The sequence below is a fragment of the Eptesicus fuscus genome, chromosome 4 (genome assembly GCF_027574615.1).
Source record: "Eptesicus fuscus isolate TK198812 chromosome 4, DD_ASM_mEF_20220401, whole genome shotgun sequence".
Taxonomy (NCBI): Eukaryota; Metazoa; Chordata; class Mammalia; order Chiroptera; family Vespertilionidae; genus Eptesicus; species Eptesicus fuscus.
Window position 1 is genome coordinate 17606354 of NC_072476.1, and position 18831 is coordinate 17625184.

At 58.7% G+C, this 18831-nt stretch overlaps 1 protein-coding gene across 6 annotated transcripts; it reads right to left on the bottom strand.

Moving 5' to 3' along the window:
• Positions 1-604: 604 nt before the first annotated feature.
• CARHSP1 (calcium regulated heat stable protein 1) lies at positions 605-12917 on the bottom strand. Of its 6 annotated transcripts, none has more exons than XM_028145548.2 (5): positions 12835-12917; positions 5206-5370; positions 4878-4976; positions 4478-4600; positions 605-2661 (listed from the first exon to the last, which is right to left on the bottom strand). In XM_028145548.2, the coding sequence occupies exons 2-5, from the start codon at positions 5361-5363 to the stop codon at positions 2499-2501; spliced, it is 543 nt and encodes a 180-aa protein (XP_028001349.1). In that variant the 5' UTR covers positions 5364-5370; positions 12835-12917; the 3' UTR covers positions 605-2498. The 6 variants fall into 6 exon arrangements, with proteins under 6 accessions (XP_028001349.1, XP_054570691.1, XP_028001351.1 ...); XM_054714716.1 differs by lacking the exon at positions 12835-12917 and adding an exon at positions 12475-12564; XM_028145550.2 differs by lacking the exon at positions 12835-12917 and adding an exon at positions 6908-6957.
• Positions 12918-18831: the final 5914 nt, after the last annotated feature.

The following is an 18831-nucleotide window of genomic DNA, read 5'->3' on the forward strand; positions in this document are numbered from 1 at the left end:
ATTCATTGGTTGCTTATATGTGCCCTGACCTAGGATCGAACCCAAAACCTTGGCGTATCGGGATGATGCTCTAACCAGCTGAGCTACGAGGCCAGGCCCTTTCCTAATACACTCTGAAAATCTGAAAATCAATGTAGCCTTAAAATAAAAATGGTCACCTCTGCACCAACAAAGATCGTTATCCACCTCCCCTGAGAAAGACTGTCCCAGGACGACCTTCCGAGCCCAACACACGGGAAGACCCGCCCGGAGCGGCCCTGCCGGTCCAGCCCAGCCCCTCACCTCCTCCCGCCCTCCTGGGAACCGAACACTGTTCTCACGGCTGCCTCACACGACCGAAGTATAAACGCATCCACAGGGCTTCCATCCACAAGTGACCAAGTAGCACTTTCTGTTGTCACAAAGCCACGTTCCACTTCTAAGCTTCCTACACTGAGCCTGACAGTTAAGGGGAAAGGTAGGATCCCATTTTCTGACTCAACCCCAAAACAACCAGCTGCGAAGTGGAATGACTCAGCCTGGTGTGGGGAGCCGCCCTTACCCTCCGGCTCCGAGGAAGAGCTTCCTCACAGCCAGCTCCTCGTTAACAAACAACACACAGCCGTGCACAAAACAGCCTTTATTGACAGGAAGGTGGGAGGAGAGATTGGATTTAGGAATGCCGGGTGCAACTCCCATCTCGGTCACCGACACCTCAGTCCTCCAGAGCCCAGAGCAGGTTCTGTATGTTGGGACTGAGTGGGAGGCCCCTTCCAGCTCTGGGGACATCGTGCGGCTCTGGAATACCCATTGAAGAGCTGGTCACACAGGAAGGACTGCAGGAGCAATTTGCAAAGGATTCCACACACACAGGTCACCTCCGAACAGCAGATCCAATCCCAACCCACTGGCAGGCGGAGTCTGGGGGATCACACAAAAGACGGGGCTCCTGGCAGAAGTGGCTCCAGAAGTGTGGCCTGTGCCCGCCAGGCAGCCTCCAGGGGCCACCTGGGCACACCCGAGGCCCGCGGGAAGAGGCCACCCTGGGCCCAGCAGAAGGCGAAGGCAGGAGGCAGAGAGCCGTGCAAGGGGCACGGCGGGCCAGGAAAAGGCAGATGGAGTCACTTAACCGTGGTGTTTCACTGCACACACATCATCACACACACTTGTGTTAAAACAACCGCGCCAGCCATCGGCCAAGCAGTTCCAGCCTCCCACCCCTCCGACGAGGCCGTCCCCAGGCTGAACACAAAGCGTCCCCAGAACGCAGACACCTGGGGGCCGGGACTGCTTCCTCCCCCCCCTCCCCGCCCCCCCAAAACCCCGTCTTCGGTCTTCGGTCTAGAACACCCTGTCTGCCCAAAGCCAGCTTTAAAGGTTCCCTTTCCACGCTGACAAATGGACTCCTGACTCCACATCAGCCACATATTTCAAACTATTGCCCAGCTAGTTCTATTTAAAAATCACAACTACAGCCAAACCAAAGCACAGCAAAACACAATCCTAGATCTGTTTACTGGAACTAGCTACAAAGGCTCGCAATGTCGGCAGAAAGCGCAAACAGAGCTGGCTCCGGTGAGAGCGGCAGTTACTTTAAAAACAAAAACTCCTAACATTTCTTCACGCCTGTTTTCAAGACAACCCCTTCGCTCAATGAGTATTTCTCCAACATTTGACTTGACCAGGCTGTCAGAAAGCAGGCTACTTACTCTTTTCTGGAAGGATCAGGAGAAAGGTCTGTTTTAAAACAAACACCCTCCCCTCTACGCTCCCTCCTCCCTCCCCATCCACCGCCTAAGTAACAAGGGATGTGCAATGGCTGCTGGGCCGTAATCACTCAGCTTGAAGGCAGGTGGAGAAGACCAGGCTTCTAAGGGTGAGAATTCAGCTCTCAGCGCGGCTTTCCCAGGTGGAGGGCTAAGGGCTCCTGGGAAAACTTTTCCCGACCCCCAGCTGTGACACCTGCTGCAAAGGCACCTGGGACCCTCCCACCCCTCCCAGCCCTGCCCCCTGAAGCCAGCTCCCCTGGAACCATCCAAGCCTAGAATCAAAAGCCTGCTGTGCCCAGGGCCTGGAGACACAGGAAGGGGGCGCTTGGGTGGGAATTCACGCTGGGGAAACACACAGGACCCAAGTGTGTCACCACCCGGCAGAGTCCTGAGCCTCCAACCCCAGGGGGATGGGGATGAGGGACTCTGTGGGCTGGAGACACACCACCTGACCCACCCCCTGGGCGAGGGTTGCACCCTCTACTCAGCCACCAGCCGGCGCCTCTCCTTGTTCAATGCTTTTAATACTTTTCAGATGGTGCGGTTGTTGTGATGGTCAGAGGCTGTGCTGGTGGCCCCGGCACCCCGTGCCTGCCCCCGACCCCCTTCCACCAGGAGATACTTGAAAGGGACCACGCTCCCTGCTCTGCAGCCGCATCTCGGGCAGTGGAGTGTCATCTCCAGTCCGGTCCTGCCTCCTCCTCTCCGCAGTCTCCCACAAGCCCAGGAGAAGGGGTGCTCCGGCCTCTCCTAGGAGCTGACGACGTGGCCGGACCAGGTCTCGTGCTTGGTGCCCGGCGCCAGGTGGGTGATGACCACCTCCACGGCCTGCAGCTTCTCGTGCTTGGGCGGGATGGAACACATCTTGTAGGTGACCTCGTCGCCTTCCACCGGCACGTACTCCCCTTCCACGCTGCGGGGTGGGGAGAAGCACTCAGGCCCAGCGCTCAGACGAGCCCGTGGGATGCCACGCCCAGGACACGGCCCCTGCTGGTCAGAGGGCCGCCCCGGGCTTCTAGGGGAACTGCCCCTCCCGCCCCGCCACCATGCCTCAGTGGTGCCACGCCGCCCCAGCCTCTCCACTGCCCCAGCCTCTCCCGTCCCCCTCCCTCCGCGCTGCGGAGCCCCGCACCCAATCAGCGGCTGCCCTGGGACCTCTGATGCTGAGACAGAAGGAGCTCAGCCTGGAGGTGCTCACAGCGTGGGCGACCCGGGGCCTTTTGGACAGAAGAGCCGGGGAGCCAGTCTGAACCAGAGAGAGAAACGAGGTGGCCCCACGGGAGATGAGTGATGCCTGGTGGAGGGATTCCCAGGCGCCGGCAGCACGCCCTCTGTGGGGTCACACGGCATCACCTGAGAACCCAGGCTGCACCTGCTCTTCACCTCCCCAGCAATGGTGAGCCTTCCAGAAAGATCCTTTGTGCTTAAAGCGAGTTCCAGGAGGGTCCTCTCCCTTGGGGCCACTCCCTGGAAGAGTCCCTCACTTTCTACGGGACATGAGTCACCATCCCGCCCCTGGGGGTGATGTGCCCATCTTGATGCTCCCTTGATGAGACCCCACAAATCCCCTTGAGGTCCTGAGCGCCAGGGCCAGCCGGCTCCCCCAGACCTGGTTTGCCTCGATGAAAGAGTCACAGAGCACACGGAGCTCCCCTCCTCCATGTGGCGACCAGGGAGCTCAGGGTGCAATGCAGCACCTGCCGCAGGACCGGGCACTGCGGGACCTCTTCTTCCTTCCCTGCCCCCACCCCGTGCTCCTCACTCACTGATTCGTGACGCCCTGAGCACATCCCTGTAAACCACCACAAGCCCTTTCCGGAAAGAGGCGATGCACACCCACGTATGCACTCACAGACGTGATGCGTTGCTTTAGCATCCTAGGTCTATGCGGTACAGGGGACCTACTTACTAGTAAGACCTGCCGTGTGAGTAGTGGGAGGGGGAATAAAGAAAGGGCGACATCTGCAATAGGTTCCTATTTTCAAATACATGGTTTCTGTATACAGGGTGAGGCAAAAGTAGGTTTACAATTCTTCATATGGAAAACAACGCAATAATTAATAAATAATAATACAAGAGTAAACCGTGCTTTGCGCACTCACCACTGTAAACCTACTTTGGCCCCAGCCTGTGCAGAACACAACTTTCCCGCAAACTGAAAAGAAAGATCAGGGGATGCCGAGGCCAAAGGGTGGGGTGGGGTAAGGGTGCCAGGTCAGGTCCCCACAGCTGAAGGCCGGAAGTGGAACACAGGCCGCAGGACGCCGGGGCCTGCATGTGCGGGCCCCGCCCTGGGCCCTCCAAGGGCTTCCAGACACTCAGGAAGGAAGGACGTCGTCAGTGAGCAAGTGACTAGAGAAAGGATCCAGCTCCAACTTCCCGGATCAGAGGGGCCGGGCAGGAAACCACCCTGAGGACAAACACAGGGGCGCCCCTCGCCATCCACCAGACCAGATACACTCGGGCACTCAGCCCCATCCCACCCCCATGGTTCTACACACACACACACACACACACACACACACGCACGCACACACGCAGACTGTCACCTGCAGCATCAGATACACCAGCACCAACTGCAGTCTCACAACCCCACCCCTGAACACAGTCACACTGGGTCCCACATACCTGGCCTCACCCCCTCACCCATCATGGTCACACACTCTCCCTGCCACTGAGGAACCAAGACAGGGCCCGCCCAGCCCGCCCGCCCCGACCCCCGCACTCACTCGGAGATGTGCAGGAAGATGTCGGGGCCGCCGTCAGCCGGGGTGATGAAGCCGTGGCCCTTGGAGCGACAGAAGCATTTGCACACTCCTTTGTAGATGGGGCCCTGCGAGGCCCTCACCGTCCTGACAGAGGGGGGGAGGGAGTGTGAGGGGGCCCCACCAGCCCCTCAGACACCGGCTCTCCTGGGGCGCACCCAGCTCAGCCCAGCCCTGCCCACAGCTGTGCCCCCGGAGGTCCTGGCACAACTCTGGGGGCCATTCACACAGAACCCAGTAAGAGTGACTCCCTGACGACCTTGGCAATTGTTCTCAGGACTCAGTTTCCCCATTTGAAAGGAGGGTATTAGACTAAAAGCTGACAACAGATCATTAATCAATCAGAGCAGCAGCCTCCACTCACTGGGCCTGAGGTCTGCATCTGCCGGGCACCGTGTGCATCCTCGGCAGCACCGTGGCAGCCCTGCTCCTGTCCCCATTTTGCAGCTGAGGAAGTTGAGGTCTGACAAGGGAAGAGGCTCTGTGTGGTTAAAGGCCAGCGATTTTCGACCCCAGCGGCCTCGCCACAGGCTCCAGTGGGCCTGGGGCCGCGCCCTTCAGAGTTCACAAGGCACTCTCCAGTTCTCGCCCTGACCCCAACCCCACGTCTCCCCCAGTGACAAACAGGGACACTGAGGCACAGAGACGGCCACCAGCCTCCGGAAGCCTCCCCCAGCCAGCCCGAGACTCACGCGGAGAAGGTCCTGGTCCGGCGAGTGGGCAGTGGGCTGGGGACCACATTGCTCCGGAGGGGGGATGGTGAGCGGGTGCGGGCCCGTTGGGTGTCCAGCAGCCCGACCGAAGCCTGGTGGGTGGGGGGCTGTGGTGGCGCAGGAGGTTCAGATGACATGGCTGACCTGGAGAGAGAGGGGGGCTCTCAGGGGCTCACACCCCGCAGGGAGGCCCCAGATGCATCCCCACCCCCACATCGGGGAGTCTGCCATCTGAGACCCGTTCCTCTCGCTGTGGAATGCAGGCCCGAGCTCCCTGAGCATGCAGGTCACAGCCACGTCTCACAAACTCCTCCACAAACACGCTGGCGGGCCCAGCGGGTCAGGCGCGCCCCCCCCCCCCCCCCCGGGGGTCTGCAGCAGCCTGGCCTCCCTCTATCACGCGCTGCTCGGAAAGGCCAGCTGGTACCCATGACAAGGACGTCGCCGGTCCCCTGTGTGTCCTCAGTGCCCAGCACAGACCTGGGGCAGTGAGTAAATACTGTGACAGGAAGGGAGGGGAGGGGCCAGGGGGGGAGGGGGCTCAGAGACAGGCAGGCAGGCCTTGCTCTAAGCCAGCCCCTAGACCAGGACTCCAGCCTGAGAAACATTTTCTGGACCCTGCAAGCGCCAGTGGGGAGGGGAGGGAGGAGGGGAGGGGGAGGGGGAGGCAAAAGAAACAGCTCAGTGTTCATCCAGGAAACTCCGGGACACACACCAAAGACAGGCTCAGACACCGAGTCTGGATCCCAGGGCTGTGACAAGCCGGCATCGAGGGCCACCTCCAAGGCAGCATGTCCACCAGCCCCTTCCAAAGGCCCAGCGCTCAAGTGAATTCCCGCCCCGTCTGGGTCACCAGGCTGCTATGACCACTGATTACCTCGGTGATCCCCCAACATGCATCAGGGGTGGGGCCAGGCGCCGGAGGCTGGGGGAGTGCACTCCACAGGGCTGCCTTGCTCGGGACGGTTTGCCAAGATCCGGATGTGGCCCGCTGTACCCAAGGAACACCACAAGGTGACTGCAAAGGCGCCCTCTCTAACGTGGCCTTGGCTCAAGGTCAAGAACAAAGAGCCCAGCCCAGGAGCCGGAGGGCCCGGGTAAGGCCCTTCCCCTCTCGGGGATGAATTTCCCATCTGCAGGGGGAGCGCCTGCTCGGGCTTCCACTTCCCGAAGGCCACGAGGGAGGCCAGGAGCCTGAGCCCAGACCTCACCCGAGTTCACACGGAGCGGGGACGGAAGCGGCCCAATGGGCAGGAGTGCCTCACACGGGTTTTCAAATGGACACTGGGAGCTAATTCCAGGTTTCCAGCTACTCGTGAGAAAAACCAGCAGCGCGGACAATCTGAACCCCCAGGTAGCCACCCTGCGTCCCTCATTTCTAGTCACTGTGTGGCCGTAGGGCACCAAGGTTTCAAAGTCACCCAGCAATGTCCCCTCTGTCCCCAACCAAACCGCCAAGCACCGGCCTCATTCCTCTCCCCTAAAAACAAAATCTCTGCCCCCACGCTCCCTACCACTACCCCCCCCCACCGCCCACCACCCCTCCCGCCGCAGCCCCGGGCTCTAGCTGGCTGAGAAGGGGAGCCAGCTGGCCTCTGGAGGACGTGGCATAGCTACCTCCTGACCCTTCTCTCAGCGGCAGCCACGGCCAGGGAGGACCGGGAGTCCGGGGAGCCCCCACCTCAAAAAGGCCCCGGCTGCTAGGCTGGGGGTCAGGGCTCCAGCGTGACCCACCAGCACAGGTCATAGAGTCCTGGAATGTTCCATCGCACGGGGTTCTGGGAAGGGGCCAGCCCAGAGCAGGGAGGGCCCCGCCCCGCCCTCACTCAGGCCCCCAGGACAGCAGGTGGGACCACAGAGCTCAGTGACACCAGAGTGCGGTGGAAAAGGCCCTCCCCACTTCCCCCTGTAATCCCCCTCCCTTCCTCGGGGTCAGGCACATCTCACTTCACATTTAAAATGTGAGCTATCTTCTAAACACCCAGGAGTTTGGACCACCTGCCAGCTGTGTGATCTTGGGCAACCTACTTAACCTCTCTGGACCTCCCGTTTCCAAGTCCGGGAAATGGAGATGATCATAGTCCTGACTTCCCAACAGGATCATGAAGTTGAAACGAAATAATGCACGCTGAGCGCTCGGCACACCGTCTGCCCCCAACAAGTGAGCAATAAGTGTCAGCTATAATTGTTGTGTAATTGTCATCACAAAATTATTCAACAAATGTGTGCCCTGTGCCAGGCCCTATTCATGGCGCTGGAGACGGGGCTCAATGTGGAGCCAGAGAATAAACAGGTAGATCAATCTATGAACACGATCACGGAGATTTCCAAAAGGGCTGGTAAAAATACACAGGAGATAAAAATAACAGGGGGGGGGGGGCGCGCGGGGGCTTCCCTAACGAGCTTACAAGCTGGATCCTGAAGGATACGAGTCAACCATCTGAAAAGCAGAAGGAGGCAGAGGCGGGGGGTGCCTGTGCAAAGGTCCTGAGGTCGGCAGGGGCCCAGGTAGGACCGAGGACAGCAAAGAGGCTATGTGGTGGCTGCTGGGGATGGAGAAGGTAAGAGACAGGAGGTGGGGTGGAAGGGAGGGCAGGACAGCTCAGGAAACCTTGGGCATCATCAGCATCACCCCATGTGTCTTCCTTTCTTCACACCTATTTGTCTGTCTGTCTGTCTCCATTCCCCTTGCCAAGCCCTTCTCCACCTGGGTTAATGAACCGGGTCAAACTGGGCCCCCCTTCTCCCTCCACCCCACCCCCTCAACTCCCCCAATACACTCAATCCCTCAGAGACGCCGTCAGAAGCCCATGACCTTGTGGGGTAAGCAACCCGAGGGCAGCACGGGGTCCCTCTGGGTCTCTAGGGCCAGCACTGGGGCTGCCACAGATCAGGGTTTTGGAGACAGCCCGGGAATGGCCCAGACTCCTTACCCAGCACCAGACCCGAAGCCTGGCTGGCGCTGACCATGCACCTGGTGTGCTCGGCCCCTTGCACAGTGCGCAGAAGGTGGCCACATTCATTCACCTGGCACAGGAAGAAACTCGGGCACTGAAAGCAGGAGTGACTGGGGAGGGGGCAGGGAAGTGCCGTCCTGGGAGACCCAGGAGCCTTAATCACCACCTCCCTGCCCGCCTCTCATGGCCCATCTGAGCTGGAGAGCAGCTAGGGCAGCTGCAGCAGGCCTGGCCCAGGGCCAGCACCCCCACCCCCACCCGCACCCCCACCCCCACTGGGCCTGGTAGGGAGGAGGAGGAGGAGAGAATGGCCTCTGTGTGGGGGAGGCCTCAGTTTAGGTCAAAGTCCAGCTGTAAGGAAAACAGCTGGGGGAGGGAGTTGCCAGTCACCCAAGAGCCAGCTCTGGGGCCCTGTTGCTGCCCCCCTCCCCCAACACACACACACACACACACACACACACACACACACACACGTGTGCGCGCGTGCATTCAGCAACCCCAGCCCCCCCACCAGCATAGTCCAGGCTTCCCGCTGGGCAACTTTGGTCCCAGGGGTGGCCTTGGAGCATCCCTGAGGGAGGCAGCCCCGCTGGGGTGACTAGCACCCTCCCCCAACTCCTGCAGCTGGGAGGAGTTTGCAAGCAGATGCTCAGGCTGGCAAGAGGCTCTAGGCCACACCTGGGGTGGGCCTCGGGCCTGCAGCAAACTCAGAGACCAATTATCATGCCCAAGGCATGTCACAGTTGCTGCTCTGTGCACACATGTGTTTGTGTATCTGTGACATGAGTGTGCACAGGTATGTGTGCTCACACATGACTCTGGAGCCATCTGTGCGTCTGAACACAGGCATACAAGTGTGCCTGCTCTGGCTTATGGCCCAGGCTTGTCACTGCCAGTGTGTGCACACCCGTGGGCCAGGTGGGCCTCACCCTGCCCCCCACACCCCGGTGCTACACTGGCACCAGAGGACCCTGAAGAAGGTTGCCTCCTAGTCAACTAAGAGTTACTGGGCACCCGCCATGTACAGGAATGAAGCTCAGGACAGCAAAATTCCTGCCCTCGACAACCACCAGGACAAGAACAGAGAACTGGGGCCAGCAGTGCTCTCAGCAGTTCGCACATCTCAGCTCATTTCATCCCCATTTCACTGATGGCAAAACTGAGGACAAAGTATCAAGTGACTTACCCAAGCTCCACATCTAATAAGTAAACTGGTGAAACACACAGTACATCCAACAGTGGAAAAGCTATGAAGAAAAAGCAAGCGGAGGCGGGGAGTGTGGGTGAGGGGCTGTATTTTTAAAGCAGGTGGTCCCACGTGAGCTGCTGGCCATACTCCCCCTTCCCCAGACTGCACCCCCGAATTCTGAAGAGTGCCCAGCCAGGAGAGGGAACCCAGGACCTAAAGGTAGGGAAGCCAGGAAGCCACGCCCACCCTGCGGGTCCCCAGGGAAAGGTGTGTCACCAGGGCCTTTACCCTGGGAAAGGGCGGAGAAGGGGGCCTCAGCCCAAAATAGCCTGGGAATTTTCCACAGGCCATGCAAGTCCTCCTGGAAGGTTCTGAGAATTCCACTGGGCACCAGGCTCCTCCTCAGCCCACAGATCTGGACACTGGAGATCCAACCCTACAGGTCTCCTCTTAACCCCCCACCCCCTCCTGCCCTCTCAGCCTAAAAGCCACCAACCACATCAAGCAGTGGCTCGGCCCAGCCCCAGGGCCAAGCCACTGCTGGCAGGTGAGGATGAGTACTAGCCCACATAAAGGGCAGGGGATAGGGGAGTGGAGAACCGGGAATGGGGGCATGGAGGCAGTGAAGGTCTGATGTCCACCATCCACTGTCTTCTATGCTGGCTCTGTGCCAGCATTTATATACATTAACTAGATTCACCCCCACATCAGCCCCACAGGGGAGGCACTTTTATCATGCCCATTTTACAGATAAGGAAACTAAGGCACAGAGAGGTTTAAGCCAGCTCTTCTCACACTTTAGTCGACCCATGAATCTCAGGGATGGAGTGAAAGTACTCATTCTGATTCTGAAGGTTGGGGGCTGAGGCTTGAGAGTCTGCATTTCTAAGGTGCACCCAGGGAGGCAGATGCTGCTGGACCACGGAACACAGCGCCCGCAGAGCTGGTGGTTAAGGGAAACAGGGTGGTGGGTGGGGGGTGTTGAGGCTCTAGATGAGTCACAAAATTATCCCAGTGTACCTGGGATCCTGGTAAACTGAGGCAGAGACACCCTCCCTTCTCTCCCCTCTCCTCCCCACCTCCACACCAGCTGAGCCCCAGCCTGGCAGAACTGAGGGCCTGCAGGCCTAGCAGGTGGGTCAGCTGAGGCAGGACAGAGGGGCCCAGGAAGCCGGAGGGCCCACAATGAGCCCTATTCCCCTTCATTGTTCCAAAGAGAGCCTGGTTCTGGGGGAGGGATGGGGAAAGGACAAAGGGAGGAGGGAGGAGGCGAAGGGAGGAAAAGGGAGTAGTGGGTAGGGAGTGAAGGGTAGAGGGAAAGTGTCAAGCTGAAGGATGAGGGAGCTGGGGGAGGGGGAGAGGGAATGAAAGAGAAAAATACAAACAGGGCAGGAGGGTGTAGCCCCAGCCCCAGTGTCAGGGGCTGGATGAGAACAGCTGAGCCCCATCCCAGACTGAGCCCAGCTGGCCTGCGCCTGCCCCCTGGGGCCCGAGTGCTGGGAAGAGGTCTCAAATCCCAGGACCAGTGTGCTGGGAACCAGAGGCGGGCCCTCCAGCACGGCCGCCTGACCCCCAGTAGGGCTCCCACCCCACCCTTCCCAGAGATGGTCACCCAGAGCCCTGACCACCTAGGACCCGGCCCAGCCCAGCTCAACCCTCACAGCCCTTCTGGGAGAGCCCAAGCCCTTGCTGGTAACGGAAGCCCGCTCTGCACCCCGCACCCCGCTGCACGCACTCGGGAATTCCATCCTTGCCGCTGAGCCCTGGCAGCAGACCTGCTTCAGGCCCGCTCTGCTCTTCATGCCCTCTGTGACCCTGGCAAGTGACCTCACGGCTCCACGCCTCAGCTTCATCATCTGTCGAATGGGACAGTGTGCAGGCCTAGGGACATTGTGCAGGACAACTACAATGGGCTGGGTCCACAATAGTTGAGCTGCTCATGGTGGAACTATCAGGCACGGGGCCATCTGGAAGGATCCCTCCCATTCCTGTCCCTGCTGGCGGGACACAAACCAAGCGCTCTGACCTTGCCATCAGCGGGACAAAGAAAACCGGTCCCCTCCCAAGGGAACCCTCCTTCAACACCACCCCAGACCCCAGGGACCCCTCAGGATTTGCTGGGCCAGTGGGGGGTGGGCGGGAGGGCAGACAGGCCAGCACTGAGAACCGGAAGTCACCAGGGGCTCCAGGAGAGGGGAGCAGCAGAGGTGGGGAGGCCCTGGCCTGGAGGAGGGGCAGGATCCCTTCAGGAGTGGGGAAGTCATTCCTGGCAGAGGGATCTGCAGGGGCAAAGGCCCAGAGGGAGGGGTGCAGGCACAGAGAGAGGTGGGGAAGATCCAGGGGAAGACAGCAGGAAGCTCTGCTGAGAAGTTTGGCACTAGAGGATAATGGGCACGTCAGTGGACCATTTGAAGCCTGGGGTTGATTTAAACCAATTGTTTTTACAAGTTTCCCCTGGCGAACGGATTGGATGGGGCATGACTGGGGGCTAAGAGACTGAGAAATATCAACATAGCAAATAAAAAATGTAACAGTCGCTAACCTTTCTCCGGGCAATGGACTGGCCATCTCCTTTCATTCTCACACACTGCCTTATGGTAGAAAAAATCATATCCCCAGTCTATGGAAGGGGAAACTGAGGCTCCCGGAGAGGCCCCAGTTTGCAATGAGGCACCCCCGCCTAGGAGAACGGAGGCCCTGCCTGGAGCGGGCGGATCTGCGCTCCCCCCACCCCAATAAACACACACCGTTCAACACCAGAAAGGTGGGGGCGGGGGGGACCAGGGGCTTCCTTTTTTAAAATCGAAAAAGAACAGTTCATTTCCGGCCTGCAGACGGGCTGCCAGCGAGGCCAGCGGGGAGGGAGGCTGCGGCCGCGGGTGAAGTTTTCGGCTCCGCCTAGGGGCCCCCCATCCGGGCGCAAACACACTCGGCGACCGCCCGGCGATTCCTCCCCCGAGGCAGCCAATCGCGCGCCGCCAGGCCGGCTCCCCGGCCGGGCCTGACCGCGGTCCCGCCGCCGAACCCGCAACTGGCGCGGCCCGCCCCACCTCCCGGAGCGGCGCCCCCCGCGCCTCGCCCCACCGCACCGTGACCAGTCACCTCATCCACGCTCCAGCGCACACACGAAAGCCAGGGGAGGCTTCCCTAAACGCAGAAAACAGGTGGCCAGGCGGGAAGCGCTACCCGACGTCGGCTCCCAGTCCCTCCAGCCGCTGCCACACCCACCCTTCCCCGGGGAGGAGTAACTCGCTCTCCCCAAACAGGCCTCGCGACCGGAGGTTTCCTAGGAGCCCGAGAGTCCCAGCCCCGAGCCCCCTGCCGGCGAGCTAGGAGACCCTGCAACAGGGGGGTGAGGGGAGCATAGGCGCAAAGCAGCCGAAGTCCCATCCAGGCAGCTTCCGCGCCTCCGGTCGGGGGCACCCGCCACACCCTCCTGGGGTCCCCGGAGAAGGTCCCTACCTGGCGACCCGCTCCTCTCCGCCTACGGCTGGGCTCCGTCTGCCCGAGCTGGGCTGCGGAGGGGGCGTGGTCCGAAGGGCGGGCCCGCAGAGGCCCCGCCCCCAGGGGCTGCCAGCCAATGGAGCGGCGCCGGAGCCTGGGACGGCGGGGGCGGGACGGGCGGGGACGGCTCCGACGGACCTTTGTGTCCCCGCGCAGGACTGGCGGGCGCGCGGGACGCACGCCGAGGACTACACCGCCCCTACCCCCGCGCGGGGGCGGAGGGCAGTGCCTGCCTGTGCTGGCCCCACGGTCAGAAAGCTCCCCTGAAAAGTGGGAGAATCCGATCTTGGCGCCTGCAGGTCCGTCTCCTAACCCAGCGGGTCCGGTCCGGCCGCCATCTGACCTTCGCTCCGGAATCCGGATGGGCCTGGAGCGCTCGAGGAAAGAGATGGAGGAATGACAGGAATGGAGAGACCGAGGGGAGGAAAGGAAAACAGAAAATGCAAAGAAAGAAAACGAGGGAAAGCTGTTGATTTTGTTTTGTTTTTTATTCGTTTTATTCTAACCCCCCCCCCCCTCCTCCAGAGGAAGGAAGAGAGAGAGAGATACAAACATCAATGATGAGAGAGACTCACTGATCAGCTGCCTCCTGCACGCCCCACACCGGAGATTGAGCCGCAACCTGGGCATGTGCCCTTGACGGGTACTGAACCCCGGACCCTTCAGTCTGCAGACCTATGCTCTATCCTCTGAGCCAAACCTCCTTGACTCTGGAGGTAAAAGGTGTTATTCTCCTTTTACTGGAGAGGAAACGGGAGCACAGAGAGAGGGGTGACCTACCCAAGTCACCGCAAGTTTGAAACAGCCCCTGAGCTCGGACTCAGGGTGGTAGATGAAGGGCAGGGAAGTGGGGAGCTAGCCTGCAACTGTCCTGGGACCACAGGGCCCAGCAGTGAGGTGGCACTGGGGTCTCTGCAGGAGCCCACCAGCTCTGCCTGCCACTCATCTCTCTCTCCTTCCCCTCAGGAACAGGCAGACCATTGAAGACAGAGTGAGAAGACAGCTATCTCAGCCAGGAAGAGGGCCTCCACCAGGAGCCAAGTAGGCTGGCACCTTGAACGTGGACTTCTCAGCCCCGAGAACTGTGAGAAATGCACTTCCGTTGTTGAAGCTGCCCGGTCTGTGGTAGTTTGTTATGGCAGCCAGAAGAGACTAAGGCTGTCCCTTTTTCTTCCTTCTCTCCCCAAACCCCTTCTCAGCTTCTCGGTCAGTTGACGCCTCCCAGGACTTCACGTCCTAGTTTGGTGCAGTTCCAGTTTGCCGTCACTCACGGTGTGTTGTCCATGCCAGGCTCTGGGTCGGGCGCTGCGCACCCAGAAATAAAAAGTGCCCGCCCAGTCCCCACCCCAGAGGAGCTGCGGCCTGGTGAAGTGGCAGGCAGGTTGATAACCGATAACCAATCACCAGGATGTCGTGTGGTAGGCTGGATAAGCCTGCAAAGCCCAGTGAGTGTCCCGCCCTCAGGCCCATCAGACGAGACTTGCTCTGAGGGAGGAGTTCCCTCCCAAGTTGCCATGGTTTAAGCCTCCTGCAGCCAGTGACATCAGTCCACATGTCGGCCCTGGCTCCTACTACTGGCCTCGTGCAAGACTTGGAGGCAATAGCTAATGAAGAGGTCTGGCCTGTTTCTGCCCCATGAGGACCAATCGGCCAATCAGCCAGCCATCTGACAAATACTTATTGAATATGCACTCTGTTCCAAGCCCTGGACTGAAAACTCACATTGGCCCTGCGCCTTGGAGTATTACACTCTTACAGGAGGCAGGTGTTAAACCGGTAACCACGCAATGGTATAAAAGCCCACTGTACCCACAGCAGGGACGGGCACCATGCTGGGGGAGCCGGAGAGGCTTCTCTGGAAAGTGCTAATGGGCCTGAGGTCTTCCAGAAGATCAGGAATTAAACAAAGGAAAGGACATTCCCAAGAGAGGCTACCAGAGCATGTGCAAAGGCCCTGAGGTGACAGGGCATGTGGGATGAGATGGCAGTTGCCAGAATGGGCCAAATGTATGGGTCTCAATTAGGGAGCTTCATCTTTAAGAGTGATGGCAGCCAGGTAAGGGCTTACAGCTGGGAAGAAGTGGAAACTCCTCTCTCCAAAATGCAAGTCCCATCAATCTCCTGTCCCCATTCCTTCTCACTGTGACTTGGGCCTATACTCTCTCACCAGGAGCAGCGGCCTCCACCCATCCCTTCTGCCTCCCCCAAATTTCATGCCCACACTCCAATTTTCTGTGCAGCAGCCAGAGTGATCTTTCAAAGTCCAACCATTTTAAAAGAAAGAAATAATCATGCTACTTGGTAAGGCAGACTTTATTCTGGACTATCACGATAGGTATAGGTGCCGGGGTTCTTGTTCCAGCATTACAAAGGGTTCAGCAATCTGGAGAAAGGCTGTGCGTAGATTAAATAAGAGTCCAGAGACGAAAGATAATTTTGAAAGGCATTGGGGGTCAGAGGAGCTTTAGCTAAAGGAGCTAAAGTTCTAAGTTCTTAGTTCTCCTTGTCTCAGGACCCCTGCTTTTTATTAACACAATTTATCCTAAGGCAAGGTGGAGATAATACATTTCAAAGAGTAGGGTACAGAAGCATTGTCAGATTGGGGAATAGCCTTCAGCTGTTCAGGTGTTTGGCCAACAGGAGGCAATAACATGTAGATTGAGATGCCCTGAGCTGTCTGACAGCAAACAATCATCCTATTCAGGTTTGGGGGAAGTGCGTTTTAGCCATTCCAACAGGTGATTAAATATGTGACTTAGCCCTTGTTGAGCCTCCAAGTTTCATCAACCTTTTGACGAAACTCTTGTAATTATGACATGCTGGAATTGGCTTCCGGCATATAGGGAGCACTGCGTGGGGTTTTGCAGCCAGGGAGAGAGATTGCACTCAACTCCAAATACAATAAGGAAAAGTGGGAATTTATACTCAAGGAGCAAGGTGGGGGGGGGGGGGGGGGGTACGGGGGTGGTTACTGAGGGGAAACATCTGGCTAAATGGGCCTAGCAGGATTCTTGCAGAAGGCAGGCCAGTGTGCTCAGACATCACCTGGAGGTTGGTGGGAGATGAGGAACTTGGTCAAATATCAAGGGTGACCAGGTATTGAGGGTGAGGGATTCTGGCCAAACCAACTTGAGAGGACTCTTGCTAAAACTGGACTGTACAAGGACAAAGACAGGAGCCCAAGGTCAAGCAGAGGGCTCAAAGAAGCCAGCCTAAAGTTTGGTCAAGAAGAGACTCTAGCCCTTGCTGGTTATCTCAATGGTTAGAGTGACAACCCTCCTCCTCCTCCTTCCCCCTACCCCCGCCCTGCCACTGAAGCATCTCAGGGCACCATACCTGGGTTGCAGCTCCATCCCCAGCTCTGGTCAGAGTGTGTGCAGGAGGCAACCAATCAATGTGTTTCTCTCACATCGAAGTTTCTCTCTCCCTCCATCTCTCTCTCTCTTTCCCTCCCCCCACCCTCCCTTCCACTCTCTCTAAAAAAGGAGGGGGGAGCCCTACCCGGTTTGGCTCAGTGGATATATCATCGGCCTGCGGACTAAAGGGTCCCAGGTTCGATTCCAGTCAAGGGCATGTATCTTGGTTGCGGACACATCCCCAGTAGCGGGTGTGCAGGAGGCAGCTGATTGGTGTTTCTCTCTCATCAATGTTTCTAACTCTTATCCCTCTCCCTTCCTCTCTGTAGAGAATCAATAAAATATATTTATTTAAAAAGGGGGGGGGGGGTATTCTCAGGTAAGGATTAACAAAAAAGAGAGAAACTATTTATATATGTATAAATAGTCTCCATGTCCCTCCTGTGCTCAAAACCCTCCAGTGACTCCGTATTGCTCTTTAAGTAAATCCCAGCCCTCCTGCTGTAACACTCCAGATTTGACTGAGCTGAATATGAGAAAGTTCCAGAAAGAAGCTGGTGTGAGATGGAGGTTGCTATCTGTGCCGCGTGAAAGAGGCCTGGAGTTTCTGGGCCTCAGTTGATACAGCAGGTCTGCAGTCCTCAGACTTGGGTGTCTCCTGCATCCTCGCTCCATCATCCTTTAACATTGGCCTCTGGTGGTCTCCGGGTCACACAGCAGCATGGGGAGAGGCAAAGGAGCGTCTTCTCATCTCTAGAGTCTCAACACCATTATCTAGCGAGCCCCACGGCTCTCTGGGCTCCCCTTAGAGTTCTCATCTAAACCTCTCATCACTTTGCCTACCAGTTCATTTCTGTCTCCCAGTGGCCACAGCTCTGGGAACACAGAACATCACCTATCGGGCCCAGCAGGCGCCTCCAGTGCCCAGCCCGGCACAGAGTCCCTGCGAGCAGGCTTGAATCGTGACTGAATGCACGATGGGTGAAATGAATGCGTGCATGAAGCCATTTCCCGCAGCGCCCCTTCATCTTCTCCAAACACAGAAATGCTGACCCGGGAACTGGAGTGAACTGGTCCGAGACTTCCCGGAGGCCTTCCTGTAGGAAATGCCAAATGGAGTCTCAACCGGTGGGAAGAGCGTTCTAAGCAGAGGATCAGCAGAACTGAAGGCCACGTCCCATCCCCCCTCCCTCCCTCCCAGCTCCGGGAGGTGCTGCCACCCCCAAGGGGGTGCTTCGGGCATGTGGTAGGGCCTCCACAATCATCCCAATGACAGGGGCACTCCTGACACGGAGAGCAGGGGCCGTGGCTGTGGAGGCGAGGCAGTGCAGTCTTAATGAAGAGTCACCCACAGAGAACAGCTTCCAGCGCCCCCCACACCGTCAGCGGGACACCTCCTAGAACTGTCCCCCCCGCCCCCCCGCCCCACGCAAGCGCAGGCTCCCTCACAATCACCATCCCAGCAGATGGGCATGTGTTTCCACGGAGGAATCGACACATCGTCCCCAGACCTGCCTGCCCTGACTGCTCTGCCCAGTGCCTGCTGCTCAGGTCAGACAAATATTCTGCATCACTTCCTGTTTCCTCCCGTTCTCCCATCGTGTCGGGAAGCCACTGTGTGTTTCTGGAACACATTCTGGTGAAGGGGGAGGAGGGCCCATCCAGCTGTGCTGAGCTAGGTGTGCAGGCTCTGGGGACAGGTGGCGAGTGACTAGACTCTGCCCACATGCAGATCTGGGGGCACTCTTCCCAGGATGCCTCGTTCTGGCCGTTACACCCAATTAGGGGACCCTCTGCCCACCCTGAGCCAAAGGTAGTGCCCCTCCGATCAGTCTGTCCCATCCATCCCCCGTCTTCGCCATCGTTTCACTCTCCTCCCCATATGGTTGTCTGGCATCTGCTTCCCCCACTAACATATGAGCTCCCGGGCCAGGCACCTCGTCTGCCTTGCTTGGTTTCCTAGACTGACACATAGTAGGTGCTCATGTTGAAGAAACAAGGGTCTGTCGCTGATGAGGGACCAGGCATAAGACTCAGTTTTCCCTTCCGTAAGACTGTGCTGGGAGAGCCTGCAGGCGAGAGGGAGCTGAGAACTTCACCCTGGGCTGGTGGGGAGACGCGGGACGGAGCGGGTCCTGCCTCAGCCCTGGTCCACCCGGGCTGACCCCATGTGAGCAGCTCTTGTAGCTGGAAGCTGCTCGGGGTGAGCTCCAGGGGTGGCTGCTGAAAGGGGGGGAAGATGGACCCAGGAGCACCCCACCCCCGTGTGAGCACTCCCCACACCCAGATACTCCTTCCACACACCCCTCCCACATGGACACACACACACACACACACACACACACACGCCTCCACATACATACATACCTGCGTCCACATGAACAGCCCACGCAGCTACTCATGGACACACACATCTCCCCACACACCACCAGACGCAAACACCACAGATGGAAACATGCACACCCACACCTCCCATCACACAGCTCCTGGGTCAGACCAGACCCCTAGCGCTTTCTCGGTCTAGAAACAGGCAGGCCTTGGGGGTGGGGGGTGTCAGAGAGTGCTGGGGCAGGGGTGGATGGCCATGGGAAGAGGTAAC